We start from the raw sequence: 27,615 nt of genomic DNA on the forward strand, positions 1-27,615 counted from the left end.
GAGCCTCAGTTTCCTTATCTTTAATTGGGGATGATACTTCGTAGTATGAAGGGTGGTTGTGAGAAATAATTGAACTCATGAATGTCCAGACCCTGACACATGGCAGGTTTCAACAAATCATTATTTCTGTTCTTTCTTCCAATGAGGAGATATGTTGCTCTGAGAGGTAGTGAGTGTCCCGTCACTAGGGGTCTTCAAGCAGAGGACGGACAATCACATGATGGCTACTATAGAGGGAGATAGAGGAAGAAGGGGAGGGACTTCCCTGGTGGCGCAGCGGATGAGAATCCGCCTGCCAATGCAGGGGACACAGGTTCGAGCCCTGGTCCAGGGAGACCCCACATGCCGTGGAGCAACTAAGCCCATGCGCCACAACTACTGAGCCTGTACTTTAGAGCCCGCATGCCGCAACTACTGAGCCCATGCGCCACAACTACTGAGCCCATGCGCCACAACTGCTGAGCCTGAGCTCTAGAGCCCGCGTGCTGCAACTATGAAAGCTGCGCACCTAGAGCCCGTGCTCTGCAACAAGAGAAGCCACCACAATGAGAAACCCGCGCACCACAACGAAGAGTAGCTCCCGCTCGCCGCAACTAGAGAAAGCCTGCACGCAGCAATGAAGACCCAAAGCAGCCAAAAATAAATAAAATTAAATCTTTAAAAAAAAAAAAGAAAAGAAGGGGAGAAGACCAGGATTTGCCTTCAGGGAGCGTTCAGCCTAGGGGACAAAGGAGGAGACCCTGGCCTTGGGAGCACCCAGGCCTGGGGATGGGAAGATGTGACAGGAGCTCCCATGTTCAGAGCCTTCAAGATAAGCAAAGTGCTGAAAGTCCTCACTGAAGAGAGAGCAGTCTCTGACATCCATGTGGTCAGGGAAGACTTTCTGGAGGAGGTGGCAGTTGATCTGGGCAGGCAAGACAGGGAGGTTAGGCCTCTTGGTGAAGATAGCACAGGCAGAGGGAGCAGCCCCATGGAGGCAGAAATGGTGGAGTGTGTTGGTAGATTGAGGAGGCGAGTGCTTTGGCTGGAAAGGAAGGCAGGGACCAGGTCATGGAGCGCCTTGAATGCCAGGTTGGAAGGCTTGAGCTTTCTCCTGAGGGAAGTGCTGGACCCTGGAAGAGTCTGAAGAAGGGCAATGGTGAGTCAGATTTACACTGATTGAGAGGAGGTTGGAGGTGAGGGCAGAGAGAACTAGCAGGTTTGGGGGATACAAGTTTGCTTCACAGGGCAGCTTCATAGAGAAGGGTCAGGCCAGGTAATAAGCTCCAGGCCTAGGACTTCCCTGGTGGCGTGGTGGTTAAGAATCCACCTGCCAATGCAGGGGACACAGGTTCGAGCCCTGGTCCGGGAAGATCCCACATGCCACGGAGCAACTAAGCCCGTGCGCCACAACTACTGAGCCTGCGAGCCACAACTACTGAAGCCCGTGCACCTAGAGCCCGTGCCCTTCAACAAGAGAAGCCACCACAATGAGAAGCCTGTGCACCACAACGAAGAGTAGCCCCTACTAGCCGCAACTAGAGAAAGCCCGCGCGCAGCAATGAAGACCCAACGCAGCCAAAAATAAATAAATAAATCAACCCCCAGGCCTAGAACGTCAGGTAGAGCCTGATGGCCACAGTCAAAAATGGGGACTGGACCAGAAGAAGCTTCTGGACCCCCTCTGGGTCTTGTCCTGCCCCTGACCAGGCCCCTCATCATCTGACCTCTGGGGCTGCTTCTGGGATTGACCAGTGAGTACAGGACCATGATGTCAAGGCTGGGCCCCACTCTGGGTGTGTGGAAGGAAGGGAGAGATGGGGAGAGAAGATGAGCAGAGGCAGAGAGAGAGACAGACGGATCACCCCCAATTAATCTATGAGTTCATTGCAGTCACAGTCCGAGTCCCATGGGGGTTTTTGGTGGACCTTGGCAATGTGATTCTGAAGTAAATCTGGCAGAGAAAGTGCCCAGGAACAGCCAAGAACATTGTGAAAACAACAATGAAAGGGCTCTTGCCCTATCCGTTATCAAAACATGGCTATTCTAATGAAAACAGCGGAGGGATAAACTAAGAGATCAAGGAAATAGAGTCCTCCTTTCTATGGGAATTGAGTGGAGGATGAAAGTTGCATCTCAAATAAATGGTCTTGGGAGTATTGACTCTACATCTGGATGGAAGATAAAGTATGGTCTGTATTTCTAACCATACTTCAAAATAAATCCCAGCTAGGTGAAAGTAAAGTAAAAGGCTAACCATAAAAGTCTAGAACTAGGGCTTCCCTGGTGGCGCAGTGGTTGAGAGTCTGCCTGCCAATGCAGGGGACACGGGTTCGAGCCCTGGTCCGGGAAGATCCCACGTGCCGCGGAGCAACTGGGCCCGTGAGCCACAACTACTGAGCCTGCGCGTCTGGAGCCTGTGCTCTGCAACAAGAGAGGCCGCGACAGTGAGAGGCTCGCGCACTGCGATGAAGAGTGGCCCCCGCTCGCCGCAACTAGAGAAAGCCCTCGCACAGAAACGAAGACCCAACACAGCCAAAAATAAATAAATAAATAATTAGGAAAAAAAAAAGTCTAGAACTATAATTCAACAAGAAAAAGACAAACAACCCAGTAGAAAAAATGGGCAAAGGATAGTGACAGGCACTTCCAGGGGAAGATCCCCCCACAGGCAACATATGTAGGAAGAGATGGTTCTCGGCTTCTTGAGTAATCAGGGCACTGCAAATTAAAACAACAGTGAGTTACCATTTCACACCCATCAGATTGGCGGCAATTAAAAAGGCTGACAATACCAAGTGTTATTCAAGCTACTAGTGGGAGTGTAAATTGGTAGAGCCTCTTTGGAGAGCAAAGTGGGGCAGGATTTTGTAAAATTCTGTGTACACCCCACAACCCAGCCTGCTACTTGGGGGTATATGCCGAAGGGAGAAACTCCAACTCGTGGACACAAAGAGACAGGTGCATGTAAGGATGTTTGCTGCAAGTTTTGTAATAGAAAAAAAAAGAAACTAAATGACCTCGACTTGGGGGACGCCCAGATAGAATGGGGTGTATTCGTACTATGATCTTCTTAGCAGCAAATGAATGAACTAGATCTATATTAACCAGCTGAAATGGGTTTCCAAAAGATGAGGGAAAAAAATCAAGTTGTGGGACAAGATGCATGGAATGGTCTTTTTTTTTTTTTTTTTTTAATATTTATTTATTTTACTTTTGGCTGTGTCGGGTGGCACGCACGATCTTCGTTGCGGCACGTGGGCTGCTCTCTAGTTGTGGCTCGCGTGCTCAGTAGTTGCGGCATGTGGGCTCCCCGTCCCCCAACCAGGGACCGAACCCGCGTCCCCTGCATTGGAAGGTGGATTCTCAACCACCGGACCAGCAGGGAAGTCCCAGGAATGGTCTTTTTATGTTTATTTTTTGAGAGCACACAGGGGACACTAAATGTTGTTCCTTGGTACGTGTATGTGCAGGCAAAGGTAGAGAGGAAGTCGTGACAAATGCACAAAATAGCCAGTTCCTGGGGGAGGAGTGGGGATCAACGGGATCCCTTGTCAAAGAGGTCTTATCTGCCTGCTCTTGTACAGAGGAGAATAAGGAAATCACTCCCATTCTCTTTCTCTTTCTAAAATATAGCAAACATAAAAGATAAAAGAATATTTTTGTATCATTCTGGGATGGGCTAGCCCTTCTTGAGCAAGATGTGAAATCCAGAAGCCATTAAGGGAAAATCAACAGCTTGGACAGCATCAAATTAAACAACACAAAGCTTCTGTATGATGAAACTCCCCATAAACAAAGTGGAAAGAAAGATGATGGAAAACATTTGTGACCTATCTAATAAATGTCAATTCCCATGATATATAAAACGCCAACAGAAACTAATACAAGAAAGACAAAGAACCCAACAGAAAAATAGACAAAGGCTGTGGGCTGATGCTTCTCAGGGGAAGAAGCACAGGCAAGGGGCCAGGAGAAGGAAGACTCGGAGATGGAGGGTGAGAGCGAATGAACTATGGAAACGAGAGGTGCAGAGATGGATGGGCAGGACCAGCGACACAGAGAGAGGGCCGGGAAAGAGATGTGCAGAAACAGGGAGACCGGAGGAGGGCTGGATGTGGGCAATGCTGGCCGGATGGGTGGTCAGGGTGGGGCTGGGGAAAAATGACCAGGCTTGGTTCTCAGGCCCTGGGCAGCTGGGGGGATGGAGGGGCTGGGTCCACATCAAAGGGGTAGAACCACTGGCAGCTGGCATGGCCCCACCCTTCCCAGCGTAGCTGGGCTTTGCTCTTTGATGTGTGCATGGGGGAGGGGCACTGAGCCCACTGGGCTGCCCTGCCCACTCTCCATTTACACTGAGTCCTCAGTGCCGCCAGGGCCAGCCCAGCTGCCTGGTCAGGGGATGGGGCACAGAGTAGGGGCGGCTTGAGGCTCCCAAGATGGGGCCAGAACCCAGGGAGGAAGTCTCCCAACGGGTCGGGGTGGCAGTGGAGACACAGGCTTACGTCCCCCGCCAAACCTACAACTCTCAGCCCCTGAAAGTCCAGCTCCATCCCAGCACTGGGCCAGCTAGACCCAGTCAGACCCACTATTCAGAGGCAGGAACTGAGGCCCAGAGTGGCCTGGGGTGTAGTCGTTGCTGCGGCAGGTGTTGGGCTCCATCCTCTCTCCTGTCTCCTGGGCCCTGCCGCGGGTAGGGAGCAAAGCGGGGAGCAGGGATGCGCAGGCAGGGGAGCAGGTGGGCCCCCCAGCGCTCTCCGCCCTTCCCCACAGCACTTCTGGCTGCTGGTCCTGTCCCGCGGGCTGGTGGGCATCGGTGAGGCCAGCTACTCTACCATCGCGCCCACCATCATCGGCGACCTCTTCACCAAGAACACGCGCACGCTCATGCTGTCTGTCTTCTACTTCGCCATCCCTCTGGGCAGGTGAGGATCCAGGCCAGGTCCCTTTGGATTTCTGACCACTCCCTTTCCCTGGAGTTTGGCCCTCTGTGACCTAAACACGTGGGCAGGCAGCCTCGAGAAGCGCCTGGACCAGCTCCCTGGCTGGCTTGGGGGGCGGGGGCTGGTGGCCTGCTAGACTGGGGAGCACCCCCTGCCCCCGATGCCCTACCCATCCCTGCCTGACCGTGCCGTCCTCTCTGCAGCGGCCTGGGCTACATCACCGGCTCCAGCGTGAAGCAGGCGGCCGGAGACTGGCACTGGGCCTTGCGGGTAAGGACATCCCCAGACCAGCCGTTGCCCAGGGTCGCCCAGAGATTCAGGGACAGAGCCTCAGCCGCCAGGCTTCCCACCTCGCGGGCCTGGGCTCTTCTCCATTAGTTCACTTTGAGGCGTGAGGGGTGCCAGACTCGCCCCACTCAGGGGCCCCAGTCTGTGAGGACGAAGGAAATTCCACGTTCATGGCGGCACTTCCTGCTTTGAGCTGTGGCACCGTGCTGGGGTGGGGCTGAGACGAGGCCTCTGTGTGAGGGCCCCGGGGTCTGGAGCCACTTCCTGTCCTGCAGGAGGATTCAGCACAAGTCTGCCAAGGCCCCAGGACAGTGCAATCAGAGGAAACAGAGATCCCCAGTCTTGTGAAGGAGAGGAAGCTTAAGACAAAGTGTTTTTTCCTCAAAAGCAGGAAGGAAGCAGCCTCCGTGGAATTTTTTGATGGGGGGCGGCGAGTGGAGAGGAACTCCCCAGACCATGGGCTCCCAGGCCTGGTGGGGGTGGGTACAGATTTCCCTGTTCTCATGAGCTGGTGGAGGAACTGGTATATTGGAATCCAGACTCCCAAGACGTGCCCTTTCCATCTGGAGAGAGGCCTGGGGCCTTGGAGATTCAGTTCTCGACACTGGGCAGGATGCAGGGTAAGACCCAAAGGGACTCCTGAGCCTCTGTTCTCCTGGAACCCACACGGGCCCCTCCCAAATGATAAGCTACCTGATATATTAGCTGGAAGCTTCATGCGCAGCCAGCCCCTTCTCAGTGCCCCACCACCACCAGGGTGAGGAGCTGGCCTGGGAAACTTTCCCAGACCCAGGGAGGGGGGCAAGAGCTGGTATCTGGCTCCCTGTCCCCAGGAACTCTCCTCTCCCAGTCATCATTCCATATGTCTGCCCACCTACCTGTCTTCCTTTTGTTGCATCGATCACCCATCATCCATCACTCGTCACCCATCACCCATCCACTCATCCATCCTCCTGTCCTTCCATGTGTTAATTCATCCACCCAGCAATCTATCCATCCAACCATCCAACCATCCAACCATCCATCCAACCATCCATCCATCCATCCATCCATCCATCCATCCATCCATCCATCCATCCATCCATCCATCCATCCCTCTCTCGACTATTCAGCCATCTGTCCTCCCTCCTCCATCCATCTGACCATCCCTCTCTCCCTTTCACTTTCAGTCCTCTCTCCCATCCTGCCCCTGGTCGGCACAGCCCATTTTGAGCCCCCAAGCCCCATATGCTAGCCTCACCCCCAGTGGCTTTGCCCAGTCAGGAAGGCTGGGCAGATACTAGCCCAGAGGAGGAGCCCGGGGCCCAGAGAAGGCGTGGCTGGCCTGCTCCCCCTTCCAGGTGCAGCAGAGACAAAGACGCCTGGGCCCTGGTGTCCTAACTTGGTGCACCCTGACCCACCAGGTGTCCCCCATCCTGGGCATGATCACAGGAACGCTCATCCTCGTCCTGGTCCCGGCCACTAAGAGAGGCCACGCTGACCAGCTCGGGGGGCAGCTCAAGGCCCGGACGTCATGGCTCCGAGACATGAAGGCCCTGATCCGCAAGTGAGTGCTGCTGGGAGGGGTCCGGTGGGAAGAGGGAGGGGCGCCGAGATGAGAGGACCGCACCTTGCAGGCTGGCCCACGCAGCCCGCTCGGCCGGACTCCCTGTCCACGGTGCTGGGGCCACGAGTGTTTATGATCCCTGAAGCCAGAGCCCTCACCCCCAGAGCCCGTAGGGAAGGCGTTTGAGGCCTCTGTCCCTGGGGGAAGGAGTGAGGGAGGAAAGCCTGCCTCCTGGGCCCGACCCTGCCAGCTGCGGGGATGCTGGCCCCCCGCTCAGTGTTGCTGCCCCGGCCTCTCCCCAGCCGCAGCTACGTCTTCTCCTCCCTGGCCACGTCGGCCGTGTCCTTCGCCACAGGGGCCCTGGGCATGTGGATCCCGCTCTACCTGCACCGCGCCCAAGTCGTGCAGAAGGCGGCGGAGACGTGCAGCAGCCCGCCCTGTGCGGCCAAGGACAGGTGCGGCCAGGCGGGCTCAGTGGGCGGGCGGGGATGGCGGGGTGAGGGAGGCCGCCGGCCCCTCTACCCCGGCCCTGCCCCCTAACCCGTGCCGCACCGTCCTCTGTCTCCGCAGCCTCATCTTCGGGGCCATCACCTGCTTTACGGGTTTTCTCGGGGTGGTCACGGGCGCAGGAGCCACGCGCTGGTGCCGCCTGCGGACCCAGCGGGCTGACCCGCTGGTGTGCGCTGTGGGTATGCTGGGCTCCGCCATCTTCATCTGCCTCATCTTCGTGGCGGCCAAGAGCAGCATCGTGGGGGCCTATGTGAGTGCGGTGGGAGTGCCAGGGTGGCGGGGGAGCTGGGCTCTGGAAGAGGAAATGCAGTCTGACTTGGGCGGGGGACCCCCCCACGGGGAGGCTCCAGTCCTCGGTCTGCCCCTGCTCTGTCCAGGGCTGTGGGCCTGGCTTGAAGCCTGTAGCTAATCCACAGATTCCCCGTGAGCCTGACCGCCAGGAGCCGGGGTTGGGGGGGCTTCTGGGGGCTCCCGGCCAGCAGCCAGGGTGCAGGCAGCAGCCTGGGGCCAGTGGCGGGCAGAGCGCCCCCTGATGGTTGCTCTGGTCTCTCCCGGGCAGATCTGCATCTTTGTAGGGGAGACGCTGCTGTTTTCTAACTGGGCCATCACGGCGGACATCCTCATGGTGAGGCAGGCCAAGGTTGCCTCGTGCTGACCGGGGCCTCTCGACCTCTTGGGGCAGATGGGGAGGGTGGGTGAAGGGGTGGGAGAGCCGGCCGGGCTTGTGAGCAGGGAGAGGGGATCAGAGATTTGGGGGTCTGCATCGGGGCAGAGGCCTGGAATCAGAGGGTTGAGCAGGCAGGAGGGCAGGATGTGGGGACTGGGTGCGGAGGGCGATGTCTGGAGGCTCCGGTTTGTGGCCGGGAGGCTGGCAGTGCCAGGCTGGCACCAGAGTGGTGCTGTCTGCCAGCGCTCCACCCCCAGGGTCTGAGCTCCCGTGGACTCTGCCCTCCCGGCTCAGCCTGTGTTCCAGGCGCGCCTGCCCGAGTGCCCGTGGCTGGGTCGGGCAGACAGAGGCCGTCTTCACGGGGCCAACAATGGGCTCCAGACCAGGCGGCCAGGGACAAAGGGCCATCTGAGTGGCGGCAGGGGCTTGTGTCCTTGGGCGGGGACAGGAGCAGCCTGGGAGGAAGCAGGAGGGGGCTGCGGTCTCGATAACAAGCGGCAGTCTGGGGCAGGGGTGGTGGAGGGGGTGCTGACATCTGGTCCTGTCCTCAGGGATCCTCCCAAGTCAGGGCCGGGAGAGAGTTGGGAGAAGGGTATGCAGGGCACCGGCGGCGGGGAGGGTGGGAGGTGCCAGGGTGGGCCCTGGGGGCAGGGGGAGGAAGGACTCCTCATGGGGCCACCTTCAGGGCACTTGGGGTTTGGTGCCAGAATGTGGGTCAGCCTAGGAGATCAGAGTCTGCCTGGGCATCAGGCCCCTGGCTAGCTCCCCTCCAGGAAGCCTGCCTGGCCCCGCCCGAGCTTCCCTGTGTATGTGCTTCACCTGGGGTGGTCTCCCTCCAACACCGCCCCCCTCACCCAGTCCCTGGCTAAAGGGGTGATGGGCGGGAGGTCTGACTCAGCTCAGTGCCAGGCGGGGGTCACTGCACATGCGGGAGTGAAGGCTGGAGTGAGTTTGCCTGAATCAAGTGCCCTTGGCGGTAGGCAGGACCCCCTCCTCTGCCCCCAGCCCCAGGGGCAGCCCCAGATGCTGACAGGGTTTGGGTCCCAGGGAAATCGTGTCCCATTTTATTAAGTGTCACAGCCAAGTGACTAATTATTCCTGGAAATGGGGCCACGCAATCCAGGTCTTCCCCTCCCCGCCAGTAACTGGGTGCCCCGTGGGCACTGGCTGTTCTCACAGACTGTCTACCAAGGCTGGGGCTCGGACTAGATGAGGAAGCTGAGCTCGGGGGCAAGGGGCTGCCCAGGGCGCCTGCTGCCATGGCTGCTGCCCGCCCCCTTGCTGCTCTGCCACCAGCCCCTCTGTCTGACCTTGGCCCGCCCAGCTTTAGAGCTGCAGCCCCTGTGGGTCAGGGCCTGCTTGGTCTGGCGGGGGTTCCGGGGGCCCAGCGGCTCTGGCAGTCCGTGCTGGGGGTAAAAGTGGAGGCTCTTCTAGGCAGGGTCCTGCTTCACCACCATCACCCATCCCAGCCAGCCCAGGCCTTGGCAGGTCCCCAAGGAGGGGAAACCAAGATGGGTCTTTAGCTTGTAGGGAGGTGAGGGCAAGACTGAGGCCAGGGTTCTGGTCCCAGTGTTGCCACGTGCAATCTCTGTGCCCCCGGGTGTCGGTTTCCCTGTGACCGGTGCATTTGGCTCCCCGCCAAGGGCCAAGTGCAGCCGCTAAGCCAGCCTGGTCTCAGGAGCCGGGGAGGACCCAGGAGAACAAGTCAAGACACCAGGGCAGGAGTGAGTCTGAGGCCATGGGAGCTTCAGAAGTGCCGTGACCCCTGGGATGAGGCCAGGTGGGCACACCTGACTCTGCTGGCCTCTGACCTGCTGCCTCTTGCACAGTATGTGGTCATCCCCACCAGACGGGCCACTGCCGTTGCCCTGCAGAGCTTCACGTCCCACCTGCTGGGGGACGCCGGAAGCCCCTACCTCATCGGCTTTGTGAGTACTGGGGGCGGGGGGCGGGTGGGGTGCAGGCCTTTGGGAGGTGGCCCCGCGCTGACATCCCCCCCCCTCCCCCATCCCACAGATCTCCGACCTGATCCGCCAGAGCACCAAGGACTCCCCGCTCTGGGAGTTCCTGAGCCTGGGCTACGCCCTCATGCTCTGCCCCTTCGTCGTGGTCCTAGGTGGCATGTTCTTCCTGGCCACCGCGCTCTTCTTCCTCAGCGACCGCGCCAAGGCTGAGCAGCAGTGAGTGGGGGGGGGGGGGGCGGGGGGTGAGGGTGGGCCTGCTGCCTGCTGGTGGGTCATCTGGCTGACGAGGTCCCCGCCCTCCAGATGCTGCCTCCATCACAAGAGGGAGCCCATGGTGGCCCCGGGGTTTTCGTGGTGGTTCTAGGTGGGTTTTTCTCCGGAATGAATGGTTTTCAGGGTTGGGGCTCCGCCCCTTCTTTTTCCTCTCATTTTCTGACTTCTTTCTCCTCTCCTCTTTACTCTTCTCTCTCTCTCTCTTCTCTCCCCGCTCCTGGGCTCTCCCACCTCCCCCTGGGGCTGACGAGGTCCCTGCCCAGCACATCCGGTCCGCCGGCCCCCGCGATGCGATGCGCCAGAGCAGTGCCCGGGCCAGGCCCCCGCTGATCCGCCACCTTGACCCCCGCCCGTCTCTCCCCCAGGGTGAACCCGCTGGTGATGCCGCCCACAACTGTGAAAGTCTGAGGCAGTGAGTGTGGGTCGGGGGGCTGGGGGCGAGACTCCTTGCGGAGGGAAGGGGCAGGGTTAGTGGGGGGGGGGGGCACTCAGCTCGCCGTGGAGGGGTGTTCTGGAAGCAGGCGCAGCTCTTGAGTCACCTCCTTCCTGAGAACATCCCAGCCCTGGCCTTGGTCCTCTTCCTCATGAGATGTTGCCCAAATTGACCAGTGGACCCATGGGAGGGAGGCAGCTCCCCCTTCCTTCCTCAGAAGGGCTGGGGGCATAGGTCAGGGTGGGGACTGGCCAGGAACTCCCTGCTCGGTTCTGGATTCTGTCCTCCCGAATCCTCCTAGAGGTGCCAGGGCCTGACTCCTACTTGGACCTTCCTCTGGGCCTGGCCTCTGGGGGCTGCAGCTTCCCAGCAGTGCAAAATCCAAGGTCACTGCCCCATGCCTTGGCTCCAGTAGACCCACGCCCTTCATGCCACCAGAGCCCAGAGAAAGGCCGGTTTCTCCCCATAGGGAGGATCGTGAGAGAGGGAAGCTCTGGAATGGGCTCCACACCTGACCTCTGACCCCCTCCCTCCAGGTGCCACTGGGACAACGAAGAACCCTTGCTCCTACCTAGCCTGGGAGGTGTCCCCCGGCGCCCTGGCCCCGTAGGGCTGTCCCGAAGCTTTCCGTGTGACCCACAGCTGGGCGCCCACCGGCTCTGGTCTGGGACTGCCGCGTGGCCTTGGCTCCAAGAAGCTGTGTCCTCAACTAACCTGGAAGGCTGTGTGTGCTGGAGCCATACCCTGGGACAGACCCCCAGGCCCGGGTCTGGGGTACAGGGGCCCTGGGGCCCAGGAAGAAGACAGCCCGCTGTGGGCATGTGGGGAGAGGCTGGCCTGTCCCCGGCTTACGTGATCCTGGGGCAGTCTCTGCCCTCCCCAGACTCCGGGGCCCGGGAGCTGGACTTTCCCCCCCAGCTTGCTGGGCAAGGCACTACCTGCAGCTTTGAAGACACGACAACCCCTGGGCTGCACAGAGAAGAGGTGGCCCAAGCCTCAGGGTGGCACTTCCGGCTCTGAGGCTCCCTGAAGGGCCTGGTGTGTGAGGACTACACAGCCTGTCAGCTGGGCCTCTGACCTCGTGGACGTTGGACTCTACCTGGCAGAGCCGGGCACCCGCGTTGCTAGGCGCTTCCCAGCCTGGCTGGTCGCACTGGAGGCCGTCTGTTTCTGCTGCCCTGGGCTGGCTGTCAGCCTGGAGATCTCCCAGGTGGGGGAACCATCCTGACAGGGAGCTGGCATTACCAGGAGTGAAGGCCCTGGTGGCAGCTACACACCACGTGTGCCCCAGGCTTGAGACTTCTGGGGGTTCCCCATGCCTACAGGGCTCCTTGGATCCACCCTAGCACCCCCGCCCTCCAGAAGCCGGGAACTGACTCTGGCCCCCAGGCTGGGCCCTTTCCAGGGGCAGCGCCCAGGGGACAATTCCCAGAATCTGTGGGGCAGCAGCCAGGGCTCTGGCTGTCAGAGGAAGCAGCCCTCCACTGGGCTTCCTGTCCCAGGGACGAGCCTGGTGGAGACTGAGGCGCGTCGGGACAGGCCAGCACCCAGAGCCACCTCCACGCACACATCAGCTGCTGCTGCCGTTCACACGCAGCCCAGACTCCCCCCACCCAGAGCCACACACTGGGGCGCAGCCGCCAACTTCTCACCAGACCCCAGCTTCCCGGCGGAGCTTATCACGTCCCCTCTGCTCCACACTCCCTCCCGGCACCGTTGCTGGAATCAAGGTGGTTGTGGTCGAGGTGGCCCCGTGTGGCCAGCAGGAGTCCCTAAGAGCCAGCCAGCTTAGTGCGCTCTGCCCACAGTTGACTGGCTGGTGTGGCTTCAATGGGGGGGGGGGGGGGGGCGGGGGGAGTTAGTGGAGGAGCCCCTCCCCACCAAGCTCTGGGGCACCCTGGGGGGACCTAACCAAGGGGTGGGCTTCCCCCAAAGACCAGCCTGGCCTCCATTCCCACCCCGGCCTCAACTGGGGCCCCAGCCATGTTTTCTTGTTGTACAAGAACCAGGTCCAAGTGTTGCTTCCTCTTCCTTCCGGAAGCCAAACTGCTCCTTTATTTTTTAGAGCTGCTGATTGTGAATCTCAGAGTCTTAAAAGAGAAGCCAAATATATTCCTCTTGTAAATGAAGAAATAAAGATATTTAAGTCATGCCCCGGTGGCTCCCGCAGGAAAGCAGCCTGGGGGGTACGAGGCGTGGTCACACTTGTACCCCACCCGCCAGACACCAGAGCCCTGGGCCTGGCCTACACCGCTTGGGGAGCCAAGGTCCCAACCGTGCTCTGTGCCTGAGAGCGGCGGCAGGGCCCAGCCCAGGGCTGGGGGTCGCTGGGGCGGGACCTCCTGGCAGGCTGGCAGCAGACCCACCACCCCCAGCGCAGAAAGTAGAACCTCAGACGGCGGCTTGTGTATTAAAATCGCGGTGAAAAAATAGGAGTCTCTAGGGCAGAGGGGGACACTCACAGCTTTTTTACCTTCCTCAGCTGCCCCTTCTTCTTGGCCCCGCTCTGAAGGAGGGTGGGGCTCCTGCTGGCCAAAGACAATCTGGCCTTTCTCCTGGGCAGCGCGGACTGCGGCGACTTGCCTGAAACCCCCTTTTGGGGCAGATTCTTCTGACGCTTTTTGGCAGCAGGCTCCTTGGGGGACTCGGGAGACACGGGGCTGGCTCTGCTCACCTGGGACAGCTGCTGATTTTTCTTCTGCAGCTTTGGGGTCGTGGCGGGGCTGCTGGGGCTCGTGGCAGGGGGGTCTGGGGTCAGACTCTTGGAGGCAGGCATCCCATTCGCCTGGGCCTGGGCTGGGGCCTTGCTCTTGCTCTTCCTCTTCCTCTTGCCAGTGCTGGGGGGCTGGGCCCCACCGGCGGCTGCGGGCTTGGCCGCCTCCTCCTGCGTGGCGCCCTCAGACTTGCGTTTCTTACGCTTCTTGGTCTCTGGCAAGAACCCCTTTTTCTTCCGCTTCATGCTAATGGGGCTCGGCGCGGCCTTAGGGACTTCCTTGGCATCTTTCTTCTCTGACTTGGGACGCCTGGGAGGAAGTGAGCAAAGGAAAGAAGTATGTGGTGAGGGCAGGGGTGACCTCCACCTCCGTGGTCCCCAAGCTGCCCAAAGCTCCCACACTGCGGTGCACACATCAGGACGTGTGCAACGTGAGGGTCTTCCCAGCCCCTCCCAAGGTGGGGGCCCCCTCTCCCCAAACGTACTGGACTCCGAGGAACTTCATGGCCTGCCAATAGAGGTCATAGAGGCGGCTGGACCCAGCCGAGTGCGCCCCCTGCTGTAGCCCCTGCTGCAGCCTCGGCTGTTGGCTCTGCAGCACGCCCAGGACAGCGGTCAGGTCCATCGTCAGCTTCTGCAGAGGGGCAGGAAGGCTGTGGCTGCAGTGGTGACGTGAGGCATGGCCTCTCCCTGGCTCCTGGTCCCCATCCTCCCACCCTTGCCCGGTGAGAGCCTCTCTGTGAGCCCACCCCCCTTCTGGACCCTCAGCCAACCCTTCTGCCTGTACATCCCTAGTCTCTCTCGTCTTGCAAGGAAAAAAGCCCCAGGTGCCATGTTCTGTTCTCTTCCCACGGCCCGAAGGGCCGCCCACCTCCGGGGGGCACCATGCAGTGACCTCAGGGTTGCCAATGCCCTTCTTCCTATCTCCCCCTCCCCGTCACGTACTGAATGGGTTGTTTTTGAAACCCACTGGCTTCCAGAACACCCCTCTCTTCCCTCCTGGCTTTTTACTGCCACTCCGAGCGTGGTTTTGCAGGTCCGCCTGCCGTCCTGCAAGGCCCTGGCCCTGTCTGCTCCCTGCAGCACCCTCTTGGAAGCTTGTCCCGCACTTGGGCTTTGACCAGTGTCTGCGCTAAGGACCCCCAAACCTCTCCCTCCGGGCCAGACTGGAGGAACCAGAGACTTGCCCACAGCGGCCCCTTGAGCATCTCACGTTCCACACGCCCGGCCCGTCTCCGAAGGCCCGGAAACCCGGGCTCCCCGCTAACAGCCGGGTCGTCCCGTGGCCGCCAGTCCTCCCAGCCCCTTCTCGGCTTCCTTACTGGAGCAGAGCCGCAGCAACCGGCTCACCCCACCCCGGCCAGGCACAGGTTACGGCACCCTCGCCCCGCACATGAAGCCCAGAGTCCTGACCCGGGCGTCCAGACCCTTCCCCACCTGGCTCCCCCGCCCCCTCCCCTCTGCGCAGACCGCCCGCCCCGCCTGCGAGGCGCCCTCCCTCCCGAGCCCAGGCTCACCTCGTGCTGGATGCTCCTGAAGACAGTGTTGAGCAGCTCCAGGGAGGACAGCTCCTTCTGGTGCCCTGGCTTGGTCTCGGCCTCACCCAGCGTCCGCAGGGTCTGAGGAGAAGGCAGCCAGGCTGAGCCCCTCCGGAGAGCTGCCCAGAGCCTTGCTGTTGCCCCCACGAGGAGATTAGGGCGCCGAGGAGAGAAACGTCTCCTTGGGGGAACCCCCAACCCGCCCCCAGGCGCAGGGGCCAGCAACCCTTGCCCCTTGGTTCCCAGAGAACCACCGCCAGCGGGTGGGGGAGAGGAGCCCCGTGGCCGTTACCTCAGTGACCTTTGCCAGGATCTGGTCCAGCAGCTGCTTCCACTCGGGGTCCTTAAAGCACAGCCTCAGCTCCCGCGTGGGCAGGGTCTTCTGGAGCAGCAGGCAGGCCTGGGCCTGGGGTTGGGGGGGGGGACTGGGGTCACCAGGAGCCTCGGCATGCCGGGCCAGGGCTGAGGGAGCTGCAGGGGGTCCCCCACGAGCTCCAGGAGCCCGCTGGGCACTTGAATCGGCCGCGCGGGAGGCGCTGTCACCACAGAAGCTCTGGGCTCGGCCATCACCTGCTCCTGCCCCTTCTCCTCAGGCAGGTGGGAGAACCGAGGCCTGGGGGGCAGCCAGGGCTGCCAGTCAGCTGGACAGGGTTCCTGGCCCCCTACTCACTCAGTGTCTCCAGCCCCCTCGTCCCACCCCGCCCCCAGGCCTACACCCATCAGCCCGGGGCTTCCTCTGCGCAGGTCAGAGCGTGGTCTCTGAGGAGCTGCTGGGCTCGGGCCACACGGGAAGGGCCCCCCACCCCCAGCTGCTCTGGGCCTACAGTGGGGGCGGGGCTGGCCAGGTTGGAGGGGCAGGGCCCACCCTCTGGCCCGCCCAGGGCAGCATTGCTGGGCCTCACAAAGAGCCAGACAGGAGTCGAGCGGGTAATTCAGACAGGCCCTCAGCTGGGATCTGGGAAGCCCCTTACCTGATGGCGGGGCCGCGTGTGGCTTGCCACGTGCTCGACCACGATGGGGAGCAGGCTCTTACAGAGCATCTGCAGAGGGAACGACGGGCTGTGAGGTGGGCTGTGAGGACTGGGCCGAGCCGGGGCCCAAGGGGGCGGCCTGGCACTACAACTCACCGGGTGCCGGGAGAAGAGGCTGAGGAACATGGGAGCTGTGAGCGGGCTGCTGCGCCTGGTCAGGAAGGAGCTCAGTGCCGATGAGTAGATCGGGGTCACGAGGCTCAAATCCAAGCAGCTGGCATCCTGCACCACGTGAGAGAGAGCTGGTGTGATGCCAGAGAGAGGGGGCCCTGGCACGGGAGCAGAGCCTGGGCTGCCTTCAGAAGGCTGAAAGCTAGGTCCCGGGGAAGGCACAGCCTCAACTTCCCATCTGTGAAATGGGCAGATGGTCCCGCCGCCTCCTGAGACTGGCTCCCACCGGCTTGGACTTTCCAGGCTGAGCCTTCCCGGGCCAGCGCCTGCTCACCTCCGGGCCCTGGGGCTGGGTGCCGGCATCAGTGCCGGCTTTCTCCTTCTTCTGGGCCTTGCAGGTGGACTTGCCCACAGTGTTGCCCTTCAGGACCCGGAGCAGGTAGAGGGAGGCGTTGAAGTAGTAGAGGGAGACGGAGGAGTCAGCCTGGCGACCGGCCTGCTGCGCCAGCCTCTCCAGCCGGGCGTACAGAGTCTCCACGCGGTCGCCCACGTTGCGGCAGTAATGCCGGGAGCGGCACAGGTGGTGTCTGGAGGGGGGAGAGTGGGGGTCGGCCAGAGCTGGTCACGATGTTACCCCCCCGCCCCACCCCATCCCGACCCACGGCAGGGCCAAGCCCCAGGGTAGGGACGCCGGGTCCCACTTCACAGGCAGGAAACAAACACCTAAAGAAAGGGGTCTGACTAAGGGTGCAGGAGCAGGCCCGGGGCCATGTGCGGATGGGCTCCGAGGAGAAGCCGGAGGGAAACCAGCTCCCTGGGTGAGGCTCCACCACGGGCCGACACCCCGACCTGGCCACAGCCCCATCTACACCCGTCTCCCGGGGCATGGTGGCTTCCAGGCTCTTTGTAAGACAAAAACCAGGGTCTGTGTGCTCAGGACCCTGCGGGCCTGGGCAGAGTGGGAGGGAGAACTAGCTGAGAAAGTGTGACCTGGGCCTGCAGGGGGCGTGAGCGGGGGCTGCGCTGTCCACTGCCCCTCCCCACCCGCTCTGTGCTGCACACTCGGCACCTCAAGTCCTTAGGCCTCTGCCTCTGTCTCCACCACCTCCTCTGCTCTCTAGAAGGCAGCGAGGGCTCTACCTGCCACGCTGCGCCGACTCTCTTGCTGGGCTCCCTGCTCTAGCGCCGCCCACTCGGCCCGCCTCCTGGCTGCAAATGCCTCGAAGGCCTCCCAATACTGCGAGGGCCGGGCCCCAAGGCCTCCCGCGTCTGGCTGCGCCTCACCGGCTCCCGCGTGGACACGCCTTTCTGCCCCGCCTGTGGCCTCTGGACCTGAGGAGCCCCGCAGCTCCCTGCACTGCCTAGACGCCTCCCAGGCGGCCTTCCCTGGCACGTCACGCCTGGGTTAGGTGTGCCTACTGTCTCCCATCCAGCCCCTGCCACAGGCCCAGAATGTCGCGGCTGATGCCCTGCCGGGTTTCCCAGCCGCAGTGACCCCGAGGGCAGGGATGGGACTGGGGGCCCCGTGCTAAGGGCTGCAGAACACACGGGCGGGGCAGAGCTGCGTGAGACTTCCTGAATGATGCGGGCCCCCGGGGATCCTGGCTCCTACCCTTTCTACCCAGGGAACCCCCAAGGCCTGGCTCCCCGGGGGCCCGCCCGCGCTCACGTGAAGATGCGGGCCGTCTTGTGCAGCAGATCCTGCTCCTGCTTCGTGCTGCTGGTGCGCATGCTGCGCCGGATCACGTGCAGCAGCGGCTCGAGCAGCTCCAGGACCAGGGGGTTCTCGGGCTGCCTGGTCACCAGCACCTCGATCAGGTCCAGGACCTGCAGCCGGGAAGGGTGGGATCAGCCAGGTGCGGGGACGGGAGCAGAGGGAGACCGGACGGAGGGGGTGGCTGGGGCCGCCGGGTGGGCTCACCCTGATCTGGAAGTCCCGCCGGAGTGCCTTCTCCCGCTGTAGCTTGTTCTTCTCGTCCCTCCGGGCCTGGATGCGCAGCTTCTGCTCGGCAAAGAGGCTGGCCAAGCTCTTGTCCAGGGCCATCATGGCCTCATCCCCCAGATCGTCGTCGTCCCCGCCGTCAGCTCCGCCCTGAGGAACGGATGCCCCGTGAGCGGCCCGGCCTCGTGCAGGAGACGCACACAGACGCAGGGCCCCGGCCCGGCCCCTGCTCACCAGCGCCTTCCCCGCCTGCAGCACCGCCATCAGCTGCTCCCGGAAGCCCTGGTCCACGTCCCCGTCCCGATCCTCCTCGTCGCTCTCCTCGTCGTTGCTCTCCTCCTCGCTCTCCGAGTCTTTGGCGCCCTTGTCCTCACCGTCGTCCGAGCTCTTGTCCTGTGGGTGGGCCGCGTGTCACGCCTCTCCACCGCCCACCGCGGGTCCGCCCACCCCCTGCCCCTCGCTGGCAAGTACCTCTGCATCCCCCAGCGGCTGCTGCTCGGAGTCGTCTGTAACCACCACGCTGTCGTCCTCATCCTGGCTCTCCTCGGGGTTCAGCACCTGCCGGGATTCCCAGGCGGCTGACGCATCTGTTGCCCCGGCCCCTTCACCCGCCTCAGACCCCTGGGCCCTCTCGACTGCCTTCCCTGACCATGGCCGTCCGGTCTCGGCCAAAGGTCCCCATTTCAGGGAGGAAGATGGAGCCCAGGAGAGAGAGCCACTCCCTCCCGTGCCTCCTCGATAGACCCGATCAGCCCTTGGCAAACCCAGGGTCAGGGTGCACAGCAGGAGACCCTGAAGGAGGCCCCCGACCACCCTGCAGGTTACAGTCAGGACGAGGTGGCAATGAGGCAGCCCTAGTGCAGCTTAGTGCTTGGAGAGCCCCATCCCAGGACCCATTTCCCCAAAGGCCCCAACTTACATCCAGGATGAGTTGCAGGGCACGTGGAGTCAGGTGGGAGCAGATGTGGCCGAACACACTTCGGGCCACCTGGCGCATCAGGTGGCTGGGCTGGGCCAAGAGGGCCAGCAGGATCTCCACCAGCACCTCCACCCACGGCGGCTCCTGGGGGTCTGCAAGCAGGGAAAGGGCTGAGTGTGGGCAGGGCACCAGCGCCCCATGCTGGGTCCCTAGTGCCTGCCCGCCACCCACCCCCCGCGGGACAATGACCCACTGGTGGCCTTGGAGCGGGTCCGACGGGGCTTCTCCCCCAGGCTCTTTTTGATGCAGGTCTGGATGTCGCCCAGGAGGTCACAGCTCTCTGTGGGGGACTGTGCAGGACAGGACAGAGATCAGGAGCCAGGCCCCATTCCCAGCCTTTGCTGAGCCAGGAGAGGGGGTGGCCAAGTGGGAGGAGCTGGCATCTGAGGCCTAGAAGACTCCAGACTGCCCTGGCCAGTCACCCTCACAATCCAGAGCAGAGGACCCCAGCCAGACCCCAGGGGCAGCCCAAGAGCTGATGACCTTTTACACCTAACACGCAGGCACAGGGTCTGAGAGCCCTCAGAGACCGTGAAGCCCAACCTGCCCACCGATGCTGGAGCGGTGGAGAGGCTGACAAGGCTGGCCTGGTCAGGATCACAGGGCGCCAGCAGGTCCCAGCCTCCTGATTTGCAATTCTAGATTTCTCCTCCCACACCAGGCTCGACATTGCTACAGAGAAAGACCTGAAAATCACTGATCTTAACAAATTTAAGCCCGTCTTGTGGGGGAATAAGCCCAGACTCCAGCCACCGACCGGTGAGTTGAAAATAACCTGTGTGACTGTCGGTACCAAAAAGGCAGACTTTCCCCCATAATGCAGCAGGGCAGCGTTAGTGTTTGGGGTAGGGGTGGTGGAGCGAAAGCCAGAACAGGGCCCAAGCCCTGGCCATCTTTGCCTCCAGCTTCCTGGCTGTGGCTGGGTACCTTTTACCCAAGTCAAGCTCGGAGGTCCCAGGGTCTGGGTAGGCCCCTCAGAGGCCCAGTGCCAAGCATCGGAAGGGGCATCGAGACCGATCGTTACCCACACGGCTCGTGTACGAGCTGGGCTGAGTGCCCAAGACCTGGAAGCAAAAGCCTCAGCCAAGAGGCCAGAAGGGAGTCCCGTCTCCTCAGACTACTCAAGACCAGAAGCAGCCCCACAAGAGCCAGCCCACACAACGCAAGAGGACATCCTTCAGAGAAACCAGGGTTCAGAGCCGGGAAGAAACCACGAGGGTCAAAAGAGCTGCCGGCACCAAACTCCAAACGTGGTCAAAGTTTCTTGGTGGAAAGAATAGAAAAAGAGACAAAGCTGGTTCTGGAGGACCCGTCGTGAGAAAGGGTATGAGTGACAACGTGAGGAATACAGTGACAGGGCACAGAACCCCACGTGGGGAGCACCAGGCAAAAACACGCCACCCTCAACCCACTACTGTGGATTCTGGATGTGTGAGAGTCAGACAGAAAAATCAGGACCCCACTTCTAATTGACCACCGACAGACAGAAGAACTGCCCCCTTCCGTGACTGGTATGCCCAGAGCCAGACCCCCTCTTCTCCTTTACATCCATCACCTCTGGTCAGTAAGGCAGTTTTGGGAGGTCCTGCGGGATAGTGGAGTCAGATCCCTATGTCTGAATCCCAGCCAACAGCTGTATGGCCTGGGGTAAGTTACTTTACCCCTCTAAGTCTGTTACCCCCACCTGTCAAAAAGATGTGCCTGCCTCAAAATCGTGGGGATCACAAACAAGGGACACTGCACGGAAAGCTCAGGATGTAGCTGGTGCCCAGTAAGTGGATGGAGTGACTTTTCCTTGGGCTGTAATTCGAGCCAGGAGCAGTCAGCCTAGGAAACCTGCCAACTTCCAACACTCCAGAGCCTCTGCTGGCCACCGCAGACCCCAGGTCTGTAACCCCTTCCCTTCCAGGCCGCCATACCTTGAAGAGGTGTATGCCCACCAGGAGTAGCAGGTGCTGGAAGGCAGCGGCCTTGGCCTCTGAGGACTGGGCCTCCAGTTCTTTCAGAGTCTTCAGCGTCCTGGGTGAGACGGGCACGCCCTCAGGCACTGTGGCCAGCGTCAGTACCCCCAGAGTGTCCCGCCCATGCTGTGGCAACTGCGCCCTCTCACCGGTCCCAGGCCTGGCGCTGCTGCGTGGTGAAGGCCACCAGGGGAACCACGTTGCGGCTGTGGCTCAACAGCAGGTCTGCGAACTGCACCAGGTGGTAGGTCCAGGGCTGCCCGTCCTGCGTCTGCCCGGGCGCCTGCCGGAACTGCGTGCTGAGAGTCTGCAGCAGGCTGGTAGTGGTGGAGTCAGGGTCACAGGCTGGGCTGGTGAACAAGGCCACCCCCTCTATCCCCCACACTGTGACCCACTGGAACTCACTGGGCCGCAGCTTCCAACTGGAGGGAGCAGCGCCCCGAGGCCACCTTCCTGCCCGCTCGCCCACCCTCAGACCTCTCCCAGGCTGCCCAGCGCCCACCTGAAGAAGGCACTGCCCACCACCTCCCGGGTCCGGCTGTCCAGGGGGTGAGAGAAGTGCTGCTCGGTCTCAGGGATCTGGGACGTGGGCTTCTTTGTCTCGAAGAATGAGTGGAAAAAACAAAACCTGGGGAGGGAGGGTGGGAGAATAACCCGTGTTACCCTCAGTCAGGGCCACCATTCTGACCAGCCCATCCTCGGGCCCTCACCGAGGGCCTGGTGCCAGGTGGCGACGATGAGAGAGCGGACATTTCTCAGGTCTGGATCCCCAGCAGAACAGAGCCCAGCCCGAACTGGGGAGAGGACCAGCATCCCTCCCTCAGAACCAAGATGTGAGGCAGTGTGGCCTCGGCCAGGGCACCACCGCTTCTGCCTCTCTTGGGGCTGCAGGGAGGGCGGGAGGGGCACCTGGCAGATGCAGAGGCGAGGTCCCCCCAACACTGCTGACGCGCAAAGGCGTCGGGGGAGGGTGGAGCCAGCCCAAGCCTCTGAGGTACCCCCTTCCGAGGGTTCCCAAGGAATTCCCTTAAATCTCCTCCTGCCTAAGGGGCAGGGATGACTTGACCCCCAGGCTCCTGGCTCCAGGGGGACCCAAACTAGGATCAGACAAGAGGCCGCTGCCCCCGTGGGGAGTTGGGGTCCAAGCACATCTCATGACGATACCTGGCCACCTCCTCAATCAAGGCCTCCTCCTTCTCTGCGTGCAAGTTGTCCACGAGGCTGACCAGGCGGAGAATGATCCACTTCCGTAGCCGGAACACGGCTCGCTCAGGCCTGGGGGCAGGAAGCAAGTCCGGAAGCCGTTTAGAGACGGCGAAAACGGTGCCCCCTTGCCCCGTCTTGGAGACAGGAAAACCAATCAAGATCCCCCAACGCCCTTATCACCAGCACGGGGCCACGTGTGAGAAAACCGAGGCCTTTAAGAGAGAAGGCTCGGGGGCTTCCCTGGCGGTGCAGTGGTTAAGAATCCGCCTGCCAATGCAGGGGACACGGGTTCGATCTCTGGTCCGGGAAGATCCCACATGCCGCAGAGCAACCAAGCCCGTGCGCCACAACTACTGAGCCTGCGCTCTAGAGCCCGCGAGCCACAACTACTGAAGCCCGCGTGCCTAGAGCCTGTGCTCCACAAAAAGAGAAGCCACCGCAATGAGAAGCCTGCGCACATCAATGAAAAGTAGCCCCTGCTCGCCGCAACTAGAGAAAGCCCACGCGCAGCAACGAAGACCCAACGCAGCCAAAAATAAGTAAGTAAATTTATATATATGTATTAAAAAAAGAGCAAAGGCTCGGCTCTTTCCCCACCTCTCCCTTCTCGGGGAACCACGGTACCATGTGAGGGAGGGTCCAGGCCTTTGAGGCCAGCAGGCCCCTTCCCCACCAGGCCCACTCACCCGTGGAACAAAGTGTCCTGGGCTTTCTTCTGGTTGTTGGTGCTGAAGTCCACCAAGGAGTCCAGGTTGGGCTGGAGAAACATGTCCCGCAGCCAGGCCACGTAGCCCTTGAGGGCGGGGGGACTCAGGAACTGCACGACCCGCCAGAAGGTAGGCACGACGGGGAGGCCCTGGTTGGTGACGGACGTGAAGCCCACCACCAGGGCCAACTGCCGCTCGGGGTCATCCTGGCAGCCTTTCAGGAAGGCCCCCACGTACTCGTTCATCTCTGGAGCAAACTTGAACTGGCTCGGGAGCTGCGAGAGTTGGGCACAGCACCGGGGTCACCAGCCAGGAGGGATCCAACAGCGCCCAGCTTCTTCCACAACAGGCTATGCTGAGGCCCAGGAAGCACCCTCCCTTGTACCCGCTGGGTTGCCCAGGCGCCCCAGAGTTTAATCTTTGCGACAACCCTTTGCCCTGGGCCCCTCTAACTGTTCTGCAGATGAAGGAAATGAGGCACAAAAAAGCTTGCAAGTAACTTCTGAGGGTCACAGGGCTCCAAGTGGTGCAGCTGGGGTCTGGCTCCAGTCAGTCTGATCCCCCAGTCCGTGCTCTTAACCACCGCTCTGTACTTTCTGAGCCTGCCCTTCGCCCAGAAGAGGGGAACAGCAGCTCTCCAAAGCTGGTTGTAAAGATGAAATGAGCTAGTGACGACCCCAGCAGCACTTCCTGTGAACAGGGCGCTGCTTTAAGCGCCTGTGGACGCTAGCCTGGTTACCCTCACGAGGACTCTGAGGAAGGTCCTGCTCCTCTTTATCTCACGGACAAGCAGAAGCGGGCACAGAGAAAGGAAGCAAGCTGCGGAAGGTCACACAGCTAGCTGCGGTGGGGTCAGGACGGGAAAATGGCAGCCCCAGGTCCGGGATTCCGTGCTCTTAACCACCAGTTGATTCTCCTATGGAGCACTTAGCTTAGTGTGGGGTGCTCAGACTGCTCAAAACAGCATCGGTGATGATGTCTGTTCTCACTGTAACACTAGCTGGGGGTGGAGGGAGGTCTGGACAGACTGCTGGTGGGGTATATAGATATAGAGGCGGGGGGAGGGGTATATAGATATAGAGGCAGGGGGAGGGGTATATAGAGGCAGGGGGAGGGGTATATAGATAAAGAGGCGGGGGAGGGGTATATAGATATAGAGGTGGGGGGGAGGGGTATATAGATATAGAGGTGGGGGGGGAGGGGTATGTGGGTCGGCCCTCACGTAGCTCACTTTACACAGAGAGAAGGGTCCCAGGCCCCTCCCAATAGCAGCTGTGCTTGCCCATCCCAGGCAGGACCACTGACACGGAGAGCAGGAGGGCAGGAGAGCGACCCTCTCTTCCGGAAGCCAGCTGACCCCTGCGGCGCCCCCCCCCCCCTCCCTTCTTGGCAGGAAGCAGCCCAGTCGCCTGGCCCTTTCTGGCAGGGCTGGGCCACAGGGGGCAGCACCCACCTTAGCAGTGACCATGTGCTCCCCGTAATGGCGGATCAGGTCCCCCTGCATCACCAGCTGCAGCTGCTCCTTGGACAGCAGGGGCAGGGCCGCGCCCAGCAGGCGGAAACACAGGTAGCTAAGGGGGCGCAGGACAGAGCCTGGTCAGAGCCCTCGGACCCCTGGCCCCTCCCTGCTCAACAAACCGGGGAGAGGGGATGGAGAGAGGTCAAGCACTCACGCACCTGGCCGGCCAGAACTGCTTCTTCAGGAGCCCTTGTTCCACAACTTCCTTCCAGAACCGTGGGAAGCTGTCCTCCTGGAGTGCCAGGCGGAGCAGGTCCAAAGCCACGGCAGGCAGCTTGCGTTCCTTCTTCACAGAGGTGGCCGCCATCTTCAGCACAGTCACCAGCCTGCAGAGGAAGGCGGAGGGGACTCAGGGGGCACTCCCTAAACAGACAAGGCCAGGCGCCTGGGGCCACCTGGACACCCGACCCCAGGCCATGGCGCAAACCCGTGGATGGAGGGGCAGCCCCGAGGCCCAGAGAGCCCATCTCCCCGCCCCCCTCACACCTGGGGATGCTCTCATCTGAGAACAGGTTGACGGGTCCCATCAGCTTCTCCAGCTTCGTGGGCACCTTCTGCTGGGCCAAGAGGAAGAGCTCCAGGTGCTCAGGGGAACCAAGTACTGAATTCAAGTCGGGCTTGAGGACTTTCGGCAGGACCTCCTGCAACATGGCCTCTGGGACCTGGCATGGGGACATGGGTTGAGGGAGGGGGGGCCCCTCATGGCACCCTTTGTCTCTCCCCACGGGGTGAGTCCTTTGGGCCCTGTTCCACCTGCCAGGCTCCTGTGAGGCCCCTGTCACAGCGCCAGCCCAAGGAGGGACAGCCACAATCCACCTTGCCAGGCATCAGAATCAGAGGGTAGTCCTTAGAAAGCTCAAATTCCCAAGTCCCTGAAGCTGGGTTTTAAACAAGCACCCCACTGATGCTAATTGGCCCTGGACCACCCTTTTAATTATTCCTCTCTTGGGTTTTGCAGAACTAGCCCATTTCTTATACAAGGTGCCCCACGTGAAGGTCCTTCTGGCTCTGTGGCCAGGGCTGTGCAGAAAGCCTCGGCCTGGGATGTACTGGTCCCTGCCTTTTCCTCAGCAGCAAAGGATTCTAGGTACTACCCCACCTCCATTTCCCACATAGGGCAGTGGGGACCCCCGAGGGGCCAGCTCTGCCCAAAACAACAATGGCAAACATGTTTAACCCACCGGGCACATGCCAGGCACTGTCCTACAACGGCACTATCCAATATGGCAGCCACTGGCCACATGTGGGCACCAAGCACTTAGAATGTACTAATCTGAATGGAAATATGCTGTGAGTGTACAATACACTGGATTCTGGAAACTTAAAAGAATGTAAACTACCTCTATAGTTTTTTTGTACTGACTGCACATTAATACTTTAGACATAGTAACGTTTTATTTAGTCTAATAAACCATCCCTATTTCTTTCTCACTTTTTAAATGTAGTTACTACAAAATGTCAAGTGCCACACACATTTCCGCACGACAGTGCTGCGTTTCCATGAGTAAACTCGCGCCTTCTCCGTATTCTTCTACAACAGGCAGCGTTACCCCAGGCCCCGTACCTGCGAGAGGATGTCCACCAGGGCCTTCTGGGGCTGCTCTTGCAAGTGGCTGTAGTGCTGGCCCAGGACTTGCAGCAGCTTCACCGACTGCATCAGTGCCTCCGAGTCCTGGTACCCCCAGAGGTAGAGAGGGTGTGAGCAGGGCATGCCACTCTCCCCCCACCACTCCAAGCCAGTCCACATACCCCAAAACCCCCAAAGCTCGTACCTTCACCAGCCTGCCTGACTGAAAGAGGGCTAGCACCCCAAACAGGTTTCCAAAGAGGGCAGGTCTCACCATCCCCTAGAAAAGGATTCCAGGCACTGGTGAGAAGGACCCGAGCATTCCCCAACCCCGGGGCTGCTGACCTCCCCGGGGCCACTAACTCTCACCTTCTTAACCTTCTGCAGGTCATATTTCTCTTGTATCTGCTGCAGGATACTGCACAAGGGGATGTCTTCAAAAGACTGTAACAGCTGCCAGGAGGAAAGGAGGGGTTCAGGGGGAGTGGCCCAGCCACATCCCAAAGGCCTCCATCTCCTCCCACTTCTCCCTTCAACTTCTGCCCAGAGGCCTTGGACCCCCGCTCCCACCCCAAGGATGCCTCCGAAACTGCCTACCCGCCTCTGAGCAGTGCTGATGATAGAACACAGCTGTGAATGGAACTGAATCTTGCCTCCCTACCCCATGCCCAGCTGGGGTTCAGAAAGTACCTCCTTTGGCCGCTAGATTGCTCGACTGCGCTTCCCAAACACTCTGTCCCCACAGCCTACTCTGAGCTCCCCCCAGGCGGATCCTCAAGGACCAGGTCTCTACAGCCCTTCCATTTGTTCAGACTCCTTAGAGATAGCCTATAATTAGCTGAGTGCCCCTTGGGAGAAGAGGGCCCTAAACCCTGCAGAGGTAACAGAACCCACGCCAAAGCTTACTGCCCCCAGTAAATGTACCTCAGAGGCTGGTCAACCCATGTACCCAAAAGCGAATTCAACTTTCCACTGCACCTGCGTGGGCTTCTCTGCACACAGGCCGTGCTCATGCAGTTGTCTCCGCGTCCACGTGGGGACACCTCCCATCAACTCGGATGCCACCCCACCAACTTCTCAGCTGCCGCTTCTCCTGAAGCTGGGACATCTGCCCTTCTCACTCCCCCACCGTTTTGACCACCAAGGCTGGCCCCCTTCCAGGAACCACCACCTCACCTGCGCCAGGGCCAGACTGTAGCAGGGCCGGGCTGTTTCTCGTCCGACCCCGAGCCCAGTGATTAGGCGCTTCAGGGCGTACTTCAGCTCGGATGATCCCTGAGGAACCAAGCACATCCCCAGGTGGGCCAGTGAAAAGAACCATCCGGCAGCCGCTCATCCCCGCTCCTCGCCGCGCGCGCTCTCCTGGGCCTCCACGTTCGCGACCACATGACCCCGGGCCCAACTCCTGGGGCCCGCCGCTACATCTTTGCCGGGATCTATGCAGCCCCCTGCCCCAGGTCCCGCCACCATACCTCTGGCCTTGCGCGCAGACACTCCAGCAGCTTCTCCGTGGCCTCAAGCCGCGTCTCCTGCTGCGGCTTCGCAATGTCCCAGAAGAAATCCAAAAACTCGCGGCTGTGCTTGAGCAGGCCATGACGGTCGGCAGGCCGGGCGCCACTCTTCGGGGCCTCTCCCGGAGCCGGAGGCTCAGCGACGTCCATACTCTCCGTCTCCGCCATGCTTGTCGAACACGTGGGCTCTGAAGACTGCCTCTTCCAGGTCGGGTCGTGGCGCATGC

General features: G+C 60.9%; 2 protein-coding genes across 2 annotated transcripts in view; one reads left to right on the top strand and one right to left on the bottom strand.

Annotated features, from left to right (window-relative positions):
* The window catches only part of SPNS2 (SPNS lysolipid transporter 2, sphingosine-1-phosphate), a 34,127-nt gene extending 22,865 nt beyond the window's left edge, over window positions 1-11,262 (top strand). Inside the window, exons 4-13 of the mRNA XM_068530254.1 lie at window positions 4,753-4,904; window positions 5,126-5,192; window positions 6,614-6,756; window positions 7,059-7,211; window positions 7,327-7,516; window positions 7,826-7,891; window positions 9,763-9,861; window positions 9,950-10,113; window positions 10,536-10,582; window positions 11,140-11,262. Coding sequence (XP_068386355.1) covers window positions 4,753-4,904; window positions 5,126-5,192; window positions 6,614-6,756; window positions 7,059-7,211; window positions 7,327-7,516; window positions 7,826-7,891; window positions 9,763-9,861; window positions 9,950-10,113; window positions 10,536-10,578 — 1,077 coding nt within the window. The 3' untranslated portion in view covers window positions 10,579-10,582; window positions 11,140-11,262. The remainder of the gene's footprint in view (window positions 1-4,752; window positions 4,905-5,125; window positions 5,193-6,613; window positions 6,757-7,058; window positions 7,212-7,326; window positions 7,517-7,825; window positions 7,892-9,762; window positions 9,862-9,949; window positions 10,114-10,535; window positions 10,583-11,139) is intronic.
* Window positions 11,263-12,621: 1,359 nt separating this feature from the next.
* On the bottom strand, window positions 12,622-27,567 carry MYBBP1A (MYB binding protein 1a). Its single transcript, XM_068530671.1, has 26 exons — window positions 27,350-27,567; window positions 27,054-27,152; window positions 26,247-26,330; window positions 26,083-26,157; window positions 25,875-25,982; window positions 24,797-24,972; window positions 24,469-24,636; window positions 24,245-24,362; window positions 22,771-23,066; window positions 22,043-22,153; window positions 21,381-21,506; window positions 21,028-21,195; window positions 20,837-20,936; window positions 19,111-19,207; window positions 18,858-19,009; window positions 18,410-18,496; window positions 18,173-18,331; window positions 17,918-18,088; window positions 17,666-17,823; window positions 16,331-16,583; window positions 15,982-16,107; window positions 15,826-15,894; window positions 15,147-15,260; window positions 14,834-14,935; window positions 13,802-13,950; window positions 12,622-13,626 (listed from the first exon to the last, which is right to left on the bottom strand). The coding sequence occupies exons 1-26, from the start codon at window positions 27,554-27,556 to the stop codon at window positions 13,062-13,064; spliced, it is 4,038 nt and encodes a 1,345-aa protein (XP_068386772.1). The 5' UTR covers window positions 27,557-27,567; the 3' UTR covers window positions 12,622-13,061.
* Window positions 27,568-27,615: the final 48 nt, after the last annotated feature.

Source organism: Eschrichtius robustus, chromosome 20 (assembly GCF_028021215.1).
Source record: "Eschrichtius robustus isolate mEscRob2 chromosome 20, mEscRob2.pri, whole genome shotgun sequence".
Classification (NCBI taxonomy): Eukaryota; Metazoa; Chordata; class Mammalia; order Artiodactyla; family Eschrichtiidae; genus Eschrichtius; species Eschrichtius robustus.

What these genes read in the sequence shown, in the direction of transcription:
- MYBBP1A (XM_068530671.1), bottom strand. Translation starts at nt 27,556, where the DNA reads ATGGCGGAGACGGAGAGTATGGACGTCGCTGAGCCTCCGGCTCCGGGA. An exon ending in GCCTCTTCTCCCGGCACCCG is followed by an intron (nt 15,895 to 15,981) that starts GTGAGTTGTAGT and finishes TTCCCTCTGCAG; the next exon opens with ATGCTCTGTAAGAGCCTGCT. An exon ending in ATGAAGTTCCTCGGAGTCCA is followed by an intron (nt 13,627 to 13,801) that starts GTACGTTTGGGG and finishes ACTTCCTCCCAG; the next exon opens with GCGTCCCAAGTCAGAGAAGA.